Source organism: Bufo gargarizans, chromosome 4, assembly GCF_014858855.1.
Source record: "Bufo gargarizans isolate SCDJY-AF-19 chromosome 4, ASM1485885v1, whole genome shotgun sequence".
NCBI classification, from domain to species: Eukaryota; Metazoa; Chordata; class Amphibia; order Anura; family Bufonidae; genus Bufo; species Bufo gargarizans.
Genome location: NC_058083.1, coordinates 366,821,986 through 366,835,396, shown reverse-complemented (window position 1 = coordinate 366,835,396; position 13,411 = coordinate 366,821,986). Strand labels below are relative to the sequence as shown.

General features: G+C 41.0%; 1 protein-coding gene across 4 annotated transcripts in view; it reads left to right on the top strand.

The window, feature by feature from the left end:
* SNX9 (sorting nexin 9) overlaps positions 1–13,411 on the top strand; it is a 244,475-nt gene that overhangs the window by 227,172 nt on the left and 3,892 nt on the right. For all 4 annotated transcript variants that reach the window (XM_044291890.1, XM_044291892.1, XM_044291889.1 and 1 more), the window contains 6 exons: positions 1,299–1,402; positions 8,380–8,457; positions 9,227–9,303; positions 11,000–11,089; positions 12,338–12,452; positions 12,540–12,631. In XM_044291890.1, coding sequence (XP_044147825.1) covers positions 1,299–1,402; positions 8,380–8,457; positions 9,227–9,303; positions 11,000–11,089; positions 12,338–12,452; positions 12,540–12,631 — 556 coding nt within the window. The remainder of the gene's footprint in view (positions 1–1,298; positions 1,403–8,379; positions 8,458–9,226; positions 9,304–10,999; positions 11,090–12,337; positions 12,453–12,539; positions 12,632–13,411) is intronic.

Below are 13,411 nucleotides of genomic sequence, written 5' to 3'. Positions count from 1 at the left end.
AGAAAAGGGGCCTCGTACCCCCTGCGGCTCCCGTGAAATGACCAGAGCAGCCGGTCATACATGCGTGCGACCGCTCTATTAATTTCTATGGGAGTTCCGGAGATAGCCGGGCGCAGTACTCTGTTATCTCCAGTACTCCCATAGAAATACCAATCGGGACACCCCTTTAAACGTCATCACTTTAATAAGCCTCAAGATAGCTATGGAAGCAGACAGCTTAGTCTACTATGTAGTGGACTGAACTCATCACAGCACTGCTGCTCCCATTGAAGTCAATAGGAGCATCGCTGCAGTGATGAGTTCAGTCCACTACAAAGTTGGCGGAGCTGTCTGCTTCTGGCGCCAGAGCTATTGCAGAGCTAACAGTTGATTAGCAGGAAGGTTGGGTGTCGGACCCCCATTTATAAGCTACTGATGGCCTATCCTGAGAATGGGCCATCACTTTAAAGGGTTTTCTGGGATTTTTTTCTGATCAGTGGTGGTTCAACACCCAGGACCTTCGCCAATCACTATTTGAGAAGGCATCGGCACTCGTGTGAGCGTTGCGGCTTTTTCCGTACTTACCAAGTACAGTGCTGTACATTTTATAACGGCTGTGGTTGGTATCGTGCACAGCCCCATTCACTTCACCCGGGACCCCTACCACTCAGATACTGATGACCTATTTTGAGGGTAGGTCATAAGTATCAAAATCCCCCCCAAAAAGGGGTGGACAACCCCTTTAAATCTAATAATGAGTCAGTATGTTCTAGATGATAGGAAGGGGACAATCGTTTGTCACTGGACATAAAATTACCCAAAATACCAGGATTTCCTGTTTGTTGAGTTTGCATTTGGCATAACTAACAGGTTATAAATCATAACTGTTTACTATAAGGGTGTCTTTCTGCACAACCTCTTCTAGGTCATCACTATTATAGAATGCTAGTTCTTAAATAAGCTATGCAGTAAGCAGTGTATAAGACACTAAAATACAAATGTGGATTCCAAAGAGAGCTTATTTTCTGCTTTCTGCATCTGACAGCTGGAGGAAGACTAAAATGACACACTGTTCCCCTCACGCGTCTTTTCCCCATACTAATTAGCACTGCCTGTTGTGGTGTATTAGTCTTTATAAAACTTTTTTAATTTTATTTTTTTCCCTTTTTTTAATTTTTTTTTTGCATTTGCACTTGGTGAATGGAAAATTTTGTCTGGGTAAAAAGCCTTTTTTTAGTTTAACTTTAACATTTTCATTTTTATTATTTAATAATAATAATAATAAAAAGTTATGTATAATTGTGCTTTTGTTTCTACAGGGAACAGAAGTGTGAAGCAGTCAGCAGGTTCACCAGAGCAATGGATGATGGGGTGAAGGATTTACTTAATGTAGGCCAGGAGCACTGGAAGCGATGCACAGGACGTAGGTTCATCACACAAATAGAATTGAAACCATGCCTAAAAACTAAAAAGACTTCTACCTATCCACAGTATAAAGGATAGGTGTCGGCGTCCAACTGGAACCAGGGGCGGATTAAGTGGTCTGAAGTTCCTGAGCTGTTCCTCAAGTTTGGGTTTACTGCACAGTATACTGTACCCCCCAGCCGTACTGCTAAAGAGATATTTACATTAACATTGCATTCAGTGCTATCACACATACAGGAGAATACAGCACCACATACCTATTACATCCATTGCTGTCTCCTCTGATTTAGACATTGTCTTTCCTCATCTTCTCCATTGGAAGAAGACCACCATGATAACTTCTTTCAGCTACATTTAGTTTTCCACACAATACATTGTTAGGACTGCCACGCATGCGCAAAAGGCCTCTCCATTATGTTAGAACAACACAGCAGACTGGACTGTGTATTTAAATGCAGACGTGATTGGTGACAACAGGGGGACTGGGGGGAAAAAAAAATGTCATCTGCACTCCTTATCTGCAGTTCTACAAATGTATTACTGTAAATAATAGTTCAAAATTGGGGTGAGAGTTTCCTTTTAAAGGCTATGTACTCCTTCAGGGGCAATTTTTTTTATGATTGCATTTTACTCATTTTTGGCTTAAAATCATTTATTTAATTGTTCTTTATTAACATTATTCAGCAGCTTTGTCATATAGGGTAACTTCTACCTAGCTGTGAGAATCGCAGTTCTATTTTCACTTTGTGCCGTCAACTAATAACCCTTATCTCTAAATTGCTAATAGCTCAAAACACTTATTTAAGTCACATTCTTATCAGTAAGATAAGAACTGAGCTATAATGAGTGTTTATAGTGTCAGAGATAAAGAGCTGTCAGCTGAGTTGCTTGCCGAAACACAGAGCATGCCACTATAGAATCTTAAGACCGTACAGAGAAAGGGGCTTAACATTTTTAATAACCAATTGAAAAAATAATTTTAGTTCAAAATAAGTATGATGTAATAATAAAAAAACACCCCCAAAGGTGTCCATATCCTTTAATGGTTTAACATGATTTAAACCCCTAAGAAGCCTATTTTGGCTTTAATGTGTAGCCCCATTTTTCAAATCTGACATATGTCACTTTATGTAGTAGTATTCCATATAGCTGAAAGATTGGCACCACACACCTCATTAGGTATAATTATACTGTATAATGACTAGAGATGAGCTAATTATGTTTGGTGGTAAAAGGTGAAATGCGTTATGGATTCTATTACCACGGACCATAATGCAATTCTATGACAGAATGCATAACGGAATGACTTTAGAGGTATTCCGTTATTTATTCCATCATAATAGAAGTCTATCGGCTGCAAAACGGATCCGTCCCGTTTCCGTTATGCAGGAGAGGACTCCCTTCTAAAGGCATTCTGTTATGCATTCCGTCATAATTGCGTTATGGTCCGTGGTAATGAAATCCATAATGCAGTTCCCCTTTTACCATCAAACAAAGTGTTAACGAATTTCAAAATATGAAATTCGCTCAACTCTATTAATGACCTCAGAACTTACTGGCAAAGTCCTATAAACATTTACAATCCCTTGGTTGATGGCAAAAATCCGCAGAAAAAAGCAATATCCATGCAACTTAACCTCTCTGGATGGCGCCCCCATTTTGCACATCCAGAAGCTCATCCTGTAGTCACTGCTCCCTTTTCTTCTTGGGGCCTGTGCTACACTGTATGCCGTCAGAACTGTGCAGCCCAGTGCCTGGAGAAAAGCAGGGAGTGGTGAGGACTGCCAGTGCTAGAAGCGCTACATTCACTGCCCCCTGTGCTTTCTGCATACTAGTGAGCGCTTCCATAATGGAAGCGCCCACTACTAATTTGTTTCTAAGGTGCACTGCCATGGAAAAATATTTTTTATGAAGTGGAAAATACTATAATCTGTTACACAATTTCTCTTTGGTTCGGAAATACTCCAAATATGGTCATAAACTACAGTTTGGGGATATAACAACAGTGTTTGTAAGGGAAGGAGCAGCAGCTGGATTTTGTAACATGCAATTTAGTGAAATGGATTTTAAGAGCCATAACTTTGTTATTTTTTTTGATGACAGCTGTGTGAGGGCTTGTTTTTTGTGGAACAAGCTGTAATTTTTAGTTTTACTATTTTGAAGTACATATAGCTTTTTGATTGCTTTTTAATCTTACTTGCAAGGTGAGGTGGGCAAACATAGCAGTCCTGTCAATCCTGTTTTCTAGTTTTAAATTTTTATGTGGTTCACCATGCGATATATGTAATGTGATATTTTTATTTTGTAAGTTGATACCGTATTTATAGAGTTGTTTTTTATTTTCATTTTCTAGTTTTGCATCCTAAAATCTCATTTTTATTAAACATGTTATATTTTGCATTGCCACCTACCATATTTTTCGCCGTATAAGACGCTCCGGCATATAAGACGCACCCAATTTTAAAGGAGGGAAATCTAGAAAAAAAAGATTCTGAACCAAATACTGTAGTAAAATATTTTATATCAACTGTATAGAGTTAACAGCAGTTTAAGAACAATTTTATGTCAACCATGTAACATATTACCATACGTATCTTTACTCTCATTAACAGTCAGAAAAGTCAGTAAACAGTGAGTAACAAAAATAAGGCTGTAATGTTTTTATTCGAACCCCAAGAATTCCTCTTCTTTGCTGCTATCAGAAATGTGGAAGGACAGATCCATGCAGTCATTGTCATCACCTTCTTCCTCACTGATGTCAAATAAGACGTCGTCTTCTATTCCATTCAAGGCATTACTAATGCCACACTTCTTGAAGGACTTTACAACAATGTCCTCCTTCACGGAGTCCCATGACCTTTTAACCCATTCACACACTTGTGTGATAGTGGGCCTCTTCATCCGCCCAGTAGGCGTCAGATCATGGTTCCCAGCTGACATCCAGGTGTTCCACTCCTCTCGCATGAGAACTTTGAACGGTTTGTTAATGGAAACGTCCAGAGGTTGCAGCTGGCTGGTAAGACCACCAGGAATCACAGCTATTTGGGTCTTAACTTCGTTAAAGTTCTTTTTAGTAGTTTCTGTAATGTGCGCTCTGAACTGGTCAAGCACCAACAAGGAAGATTTCTTCATAAGCCCGCCAGGACGTTTGAACCACACTTTGTCAATCCACAGCCTCATGCCATTTTCATCCATCCACCCTTTATCATGAACGTGCACGACGACTCCCCGTGGAATTTCTTTTGGTAATGTTTTCCTTTTAAAGATCAACATCGGAGGCAGTTTGGTACCATCTGCACAGCAGGACAGCACAACTGTGTAGTGGGTTTTCTCATGCCCTGAGGATTTTACGGTTATGGTTTTGGCTCCTTTGTTATCTACGGTTCTGTTAGATGGCACATTAAACGTTAGCGGGACTTCATCCATGTTCCCAATCTGGCTCATTTCAAAGTTATTCTTCTTCCTCACATCAATAACAAACTTATGAAAAGACAGAATCTTTGATTCATATTCCTTTGGCATTTTTTGCGCAATCCTGGTTTTGGTGCGCATAGAAAGGCCAGATCTCTTCATAAATCTAAAGCACCACAATGGTGATCCGGTGAAATCCTGAATGCCTTTCTCCACAGCAATGCGTTTGGCCTCATAGATTATCATTTTTGTGGAGACAGAAAGTCCATTTTGCCGGTGACGTGTGATCCACTCCTTCACTTCTACCTCTGGCCACTTTGCAGTTGGTCCACGTAAGGTGTGCTTGCTTTTATCCAACTTTTGGAGATGATCCTCCTGTTTCCTCCACTCTCTTATCATTTTCTCAGTTGGAGGTGGCCTGAAGTGTCTCTCCGCTGCTCTGTTTCCATGCTCCTTAGAAAATTTGATTACTTCCAGCTTGAAAGCAACTTTATATGCCAGTCTCTTCTGCTTAGACATCTTGAAAAGGATAACGGTACCGTAATTTTCTACAAGAAATCCAGAAATTACCAATATGTTCTTCATTTCCCCTCCCCCCTTATATTTCATCTGGTGCTCTCTAACCCCCCATATTACATCTGGTGCTCTCATACCCCCTCATATCTCATCTGGTGCTCTCTAACCCCCCATATTGCATCTGGTGGTCTCATACCCCCTCATATTTCATCTGGTGCTCTCTAACCCCCCATATTGCATCTGGTGGTCTCATACCCCCTCATATGCCATCTACGGTAGTTTGAGTGAATGCTGCTGGAGAGAATGTTGTGGGATAGTCTGCAGCCTTGGTTTACAGACTGTTACACTGACCACGCAGGAGTCATGGGAACAGCTATTCATCACACTGACAACATATGGGGAGATGGCCAATGGCAAATTTATCATCATATGGGGGCACAGGAACAGCCATACTTTAACTTTTGTCATCAGTAAAATCAGCCAATACTTGGCTTTAAATGTTCATTATGCTCTAAGCTCTCTTATACCCTAGGTGTGTGTGGGTGTGTATGCACATTTTACATTTTATTTACCCTGTAGTTGCTCTGCCTGAACACTTTCTCACACACACCATACACGCTGCCTGTGATCTTTCCAGAAGCAACAGTATGAGGGAGGGGGGGTGTCTTCTCCCTGTGATTCGGGGGCGGAGCTTGTGGAGCCATTCTTCTGCCCATCAATCATGGGCATCCAATAGAGTAGTGGGGGGCGGAGCAGGAGCAGCAGTATGAGGTAGGGAGGGGTGTGTGTCTTCTCCCTGTGATTCAGGGGCGGAGCTTGTGGAGCCATTCTTCTGCCCATCAATCATGGGCATCCAATAGAGTAGTAGGGGGGGCGGAGCAGCAGTATGAGGTAGGGAGGCCGGTGTCTTCTCCTCGGGATTCGGGGGCGGAGCTTTGGCGTATGGAGCAGGAGGGGCAGACGTGAAGACATTTTAGCGGGAGATATGCCCAGTGCCCGAGAGATGTCTAGAAGCCGATTGTGCCCACACTGCCCAGCAAGGAGTGAGACTGCGGAGGCACAGCCCGCACTGATGGAGGGAAAGGTAAGCTCAGCAGAGCGTTGACATGTCAGTATGTGGTTAGACTGTCGGAGGGGGGGCGGAGCAGGAGCAGCAGTATGACGTAGGGAGGCCGGTGCCTTCTCCTCGGGATTCGGGGGCGGAGCTTTGGCGTATGAAGCAGGAGGGGCAGACATTTCAGCGGGAGATATGCCCAGTGCCCGGGAGATGTCCAGAAGCCGATTGTGCCCACACTGCCCAGCAAGGAGTGAGACTGCGGAGGACATGAGGAGGCACAGCCCGCTCTGATGGAGGGAAAGGTAAGCTCAGCAGAGCGTGACATGTGTGGTTAGACTGTCGGGAGGGGGGGGACAAGGCGCGCTATAGGAGGAAGAGGAAGCCCGAACATACACAGCCTGGCCGTGCAGGGAGGGTCAGAGAAGTCTCCACAGCCCGCAGTACAAAGTTAGGGGCAGTTTTAATGCAGGCAAAATGTGTATTCGTCGTATAAGACGCACCAACTTTTCCCCCCCAGTTTTGTAATAACCAGAACATTTTTATTTTTCTTCCAATTGTGTGAGTCATTTGATTTTTAGGGGGGGAGGTGAGGTGGGCCAAAATTGCAATTTTTATTTTATTTTATTTTGTTATGGGAAAGGATTACATAAAACTAAACTCGCGTCTTTAAAAGATATATGGTTCGGGTATTCCTGGCAGTAAAGCTTGGCATTCGGTTCTTGTAGTCCATTTTCCTCCTGGGAGCTGTCATTCAGCAACTCTCCACAGTCACATACTACACCCTCCCACCCACCCCTACACACACATCTGGGTTGGTTTTTAAAAATTTCCCTGGGAAAACACAACCTGTATTTCCTTTGCCCAGTCAGATGGTTAACTGATAATGTTATCAGATAGGTCTTGCCCTCCAGCCAATCCATAACCCAGCAGGAGACCATCAACTGGCCTATATGCTACAATTTAACAATTAACTCTTTGAAACACTGAACATGAATATAACAGTCACAAAAATGTTTCTTAGGCTACAAGTCACCACCTCCTTGCCCTCCTGCTCTGGCTTGACTACCTTTCGCATCATCTGCCTAACCTCTAGTGTATTTTCAAGCATTGGACATGATGTGCTCTAGTACAGCTCCATTCTGAGCAGGAGAAAAAAAGCTATCAGATGATATACAGTACATTATACTAAAGCCACAGAACACATTAAAGGCAGTCTCTCAGCAGTTGGTTGGGGAGAGCAGCACAGAAGTACTGAGAACATGAGCTGTATGGTCTCTTGGTTTCATGCAACAACTGTCGTTCAGAGGAGAGGGGCCATGAAGTACCTCAGTGCAGAGAGTACTTCACAATTAAGCTCCGCCTCATGGGCACTTTCTGGAGCAGACCCTAGCAGAATAAAACCTCACATTTCCACTACTCCTGATATGGTATTTTTGTACTGCTGTTTGCAGCCCCTACATAGTGCTGAAAGAAATTTAGCATGGTCAGAAGTGCTGACGGGCTCCCTTTATATAAGTGTGCATACAAATAATGTCACAAACTTTATTTAGTTATCCACAAGTCATCAATAAAAACGGACACCAAAAAAATAGAAATGGTACCACTGTGGTAAATATCTCTTATAAGATGTGCAAAAAGAGCAGCTCAAGAAAGGAAATGCATACATCAGTGAACATACAGCTAAAACCCTAATTCCACCCAAACAGACGTCATATGCATATATTACCATATCAAATAAATAAAAATGTGTAAAATGATATATGCCAGTGCATATAAAGTGCCAACTGCATTTGAGGAATAAACAGTTAATATATCTGTAATAAAACCCAATATATCTGTAATAAAACCCAAAATGCAAGTTGATAATATGAAATAGTAGCCTATTCATTTTAAATGAATGAGTGAATAATTAGTTTTTTGTTTTTTTTTTGTTTTTTAGCTTGATTTTCATTGAATGCTAACTAATATGTTACTTTTTTTTTTTTCCATAGCATTACCCAAGGAGTATCAGAAGATTGGAAAAGCACTACAGAATTTGTCACAAGTCTTCAGCTCTAGCGGCTACCAAGGTATTTCCCAGCATAAAGATTGTTTAGTTTTTGTTTATATTTCATTATTTTTAAAGGACATCTGTCAGCAGATTTGTACCTATGAAACTGTGTGACCTGTTGGATGTGCACTTGGCAGCTGAAGGCGGTGTTGGCCCCTTGTTCATACGTGCCCCGATTGCTGAGGAAAAACATGTTTTAATATATGCAAATGAGCCTCTAGGCACAACGTGGGCTTATCCGTAACTGCCGCTTCCTCTGCACTTTGATTACAGGCAGTGTAAAGCACGCTTGGCCCTGTCAATCAAAATGGAGAGGGTGCAACAGTTACACCCTCCTAGAGGCTCATTTGCATGTATTAAAACATAATTTTTCTCAGCAATACGGGCACATATGAACATGGGGCCAACACGGATGCCTTCTGCTACCGAAGCACACTTTCAAAAAGCCAACTTCATAGGTACAAATCTGCTGACCTTTTAAAGGGTTTCTTTCACCAGAAAAACCTAAATTAAACTGACTGACATTAGCGATGTACTAATGTCAGCTGAACCTAACTAACCTATTCCTACTTTTAATGCCCCTGTTACTCCAGAAATATAACTTTTAATAATGCTAATAAGCCTCTAAGCCACCTCTGTCATCTCCCTCCAAGTTTTGATTGACGGGGCCAGGCAGCATTCACATCCTCCTGGTTATTTTGTGTTCATCTATCCATGATGTCTAATGTTTTTTTTGTTTTGTTTTTTTGTTCTTCAAACTATTTCTGTCGACCTTTTCTGCTCCATAGGGGAAACTGACTTAAACAGCGCTATCACAGAAGCTGGGAAAACATATGAAGCAATAGCCAACTTGGTGGAAGAGCAGGTAAAATAACATATGACTACATATGATGGGCATGCATGTAGATGTATACATAACATCTCTAATGAAATGCATGTTTTTAAATAGTTTTTGTTAAATAAAACCTAATAAACAAAACGTATATATAGTTGGTATCCAGTTAAGCAAAGTAATCCATGAAGTTAAGGCCTCATGCACATGACCATTGTTCTGGTCCGCATCCGAGCTGCAGTCTTTACGACTCGGCTGCGGACCCATTCACTTCAATCCGTGTGCTGTCCACATCCATTGCTCCGTTACGTAGCCCTGCAGAAAAAAAATAAAAAATTCCTATTCTTGTCCATTTTTCTGACAAGAATAGGCATTTCTACAATGGGCCGCCAGTTCCATTCCGCAAATTGCGGAAGGCACAAAGGCGGCTTCCATGTTTTGCGGATCTGCAATTTGCAGACCACAAAAAACTGAACGGTCGTGTGCATGAGGCCTAAGTCATATCAAGATTAAAATAAAGCGAAACGAATACATATTAGGCAAGATGTTATGGCTGATCAAATGTGACATGACAATCACGTAATAATTTTTCTATCTTTTATATACTGATGACCTATCCTCTGGTCAATAGTATCTGATCAGTGGGGTCCAACACCCAAGACCCTGTGATGCTCCAGTGAGTGCCTGGGCTTTCTCACAGCTTACCCTAGGCCAGTGATGTTATGTTCATCTGTCACATGACCTAGGCAAAGCTCAGATATTTTGTAATCCGCATCTGTTCCGCAAATTTACAGAACAGAACATGGACTCATTCATTTCAATGGCCCCGCAAAAAATGCGGACAGCACTCATCTGTTGTTCCATTCCATTATGCAGATCCATAAAAAAAAATAGAGCTTATCCTACTTTTGTCCGCAAAATGGCCCAATTGTAGTCAATGGGTCGCAAAAATGCAGATGACATACGGAATGCATCAATATGTCATCCACATGTCCTCTGCAATTGCGGATCCATTTCCAGGAAATAGAAAAAAAAAAATTTTTTTGTACCTTAGCAACATATATTCCTCCTTCCTTTTTATTTGTGGAAAACCAGAAAGGATTTTTGCGGAAACATATATCCGAAAAAAACCGTAACGGAAATCTGGAAAAGAACAATACTAACGTGTGAATAGACCCTTAAGGGAAGCAATATTGTTATACATTATACATGGTTATGGATTTATATATAACAACACTGGAGGTCTATGGTGCTTTAGGGGTTAATGGCTAACGATTTATTGTGATTAATATTTGTTGAAGTGAAACTAAACCCTGGGGGGAAAAAGGCATAAAGGGGCAGAAGGATTTCTTTGATCCCTTTGCACCTTCGGCTTTCACCGACTCTACTCAGCTGTCTGATTGTGAGGATTGCAGATCCATAGAAAGTAGGTTTAGATATAATTTTATAAAAATAATAGGAATAGATCCAGAAGTCTTAGCTTGTTTTTTTTTTTAACATAACAAGAAGACTTCGCTCCTGTGCCCCATAGTTGAATGTCCAGTTCCCTCCAGCATACCCCCTCAACCTGCGGTGCTATCCCTCAGGGTATGTGTGCTGCAGGTTGGGAATATTCCCAAAGCTGCAGATTGAAAACAATGGGAGGCGGATTCTGCCCAAAAAATACAGATGCGAAAGATGCTGTGTGAACTTACCCGTATGCTATATGTGTTTATTTATTTTTTTACAGCCGAAAAAGGATCTTCATTACCTAATGGAAACCAATCATGAGTACAAGGGATTTTTAAGTTGTTTTCCAGAGATGATCTCTGTTCACAAGGTACTTTGATAATTTTTATTACATATTTAAATTTTAGATAGCAAATGATTTTGTCAGCCATTGATCCAATGAGAGCTGATTCATTACAAAATATATCACCAGTGTGGTAGCGCTCATTAGTATTTGCTTCTTAAGATGCACTGACATTTTTGCTCCCACTTTTGGGAGAAAAATAAAGCAATAAAGACAGTACATAGAATATTTGTATATATAGTAGGCTTTTAATACAGTATGTGAGAAAAATGTTGATGGTAGTGTCCCTTTAAATAACAAAAATCACTCTATTTATAATCTTGTCTAGTATTTAGGGAATGGGGACATCTTAGTAATATGCTGCCATTAGCAGTTCTGCATGGTTTATTCACACCATAAAGGCACTCTCTCTGGTTAGCCATTTCTTATGCCTTGACTGGACCGCCTATCATGTCCATGATGCACGCCAACCTCCAGCACGTCCACATATGTGAACATGTCAGATAGCTGCAGCTATAGGTCTATGTGACACAACCCATCCTTCATCAATTCTCATGGAAACTAGTTGCTTTGTTAGTATGCTTTCATCTGTGCTTGAATTCAGGATCTATGTTATACACAGAAAAAAACATACTACCAAGCGAAATTTTGTCACATGATCCTTACTAGTAGTGGTGTATGTTAAATGAGTCTGCTATGAAAAATCGAGCAACACCGTGTACCCCAGCTTAAAGCTTAGTGTACATTAAAGGGGTTGTCTCACTTCAGCAAATGGCATGTATCATGTAGAGAAAGTTAATACCAGTCCCATACTAATGTTTTGTGATTGTCCATATTGTCTCCTTTGCTGGCTTGATTCACTTTTTATGGCATTTATATGGATCACTGTTTCCATAGTTATGACCACCTGAAATCCAGCAGCAGTGGCCATGCTTACACACTATAGGAAAAAGCGCTGGCCTATGCACACTCCAGCGGTCTCGGCCACCAGAGACGCTTTTTTTCTGAATAGTACAAGCATGGCCACCAATGCTGGACTGCAGGGTAGCTGTAACCCCTGGATACAAGCAGTGAGTAATGTGATGGAAAAAATGAATCAAACCAGCAACGGAAGCAATATGGACCATTATAATGCATTAGGTAAGTGGCTTGTATTAACTTTGTCTACATGATAAATGCCACTTACTGAAGTGAGACAACCCCTTTAAGGATTATACTATTATTGCACATATATGCTTGTACTTTCAAACATTGTACTATATTTTAACATTGCAGGCAGCCATTGATAAAGTGAAGGAAAGTGATAAATTGTTGGCTACCAGTAAAATTACACAGCAGGACAAGTTAAACATGGTGAAGAGAGTGAGCACAATGTCATTTGCACTTCAAGGTAACCTATGTCTACAGCATAGACAAGAGGTCTACTGTGTCGATAAATCTTCAATTTATTAGCTTCCTGTTCTGCTTTTCCCTACAGCTGAAATGAACCATTTTCACTCCAATCGAATTTATGATTATAACAGCGTCATTCGTATTTACCTGGAGCAGCAGATAGAGTTTTATGAAACGGTAAGATTTGCATTTTATTGTCCTTGTACATAATCAAAGGCTAATGTTCTTTCACAGTCAAAGAGAGTGCCAGCTTTACATTGTAAATTCCGGAGAATTTGGCGGTACTTCATTATTCTCTGTCCTCAAGTCATGCAGTAAGTTGCTGTTCACAATGTGCCCACTGAGCTTGGTTTTGTGTCTTTTCAGTTGTGATGTTACTTTTAGGTTCTCTGGTATGAAAATCGTGGTACGACATGTTAAAAGGGATTAAGTATTAATAATAATCTTTATTTACATAGTGCCAACATATTCCACAGCACTTTAGGGATCAGATGCACAAAACCAGACATTACAGAGTAGCAAAACTAAAAGTTTACGACTGGAGGCCCTGCTCACGAGAGCTTACAATCTAGGAGGAAATGAGGGTTGCTCCAAAAGTAAGAAAATGTAGTATATATAGCGCTACCTGAGCCAAACAACCAGCCAACATCTCTCTGTACAGTGCTGCCCATAATTATTCAAACCCCTGGCAAATTTTGACTAAAAGGATAACTGTTGTATTTTTTATTTATTTTTTGAGTATTGGATTGTGGTGATTTAATATCACCTTGGTGGCCCTATTTCAACTTTTCACTGTGTATTCAATTACCCCTCAATTCCACATTCTTGTTCCCTGTACTGCATACTTTGCCTACTTTTACCTGTGCTTAAAATAGACGGACCATGCGTAGCAACCCTATCTGTTGATAGACGGAGCATGCAGAAGAAGGCTCACATTACTGACAGCCAGGGACTGTA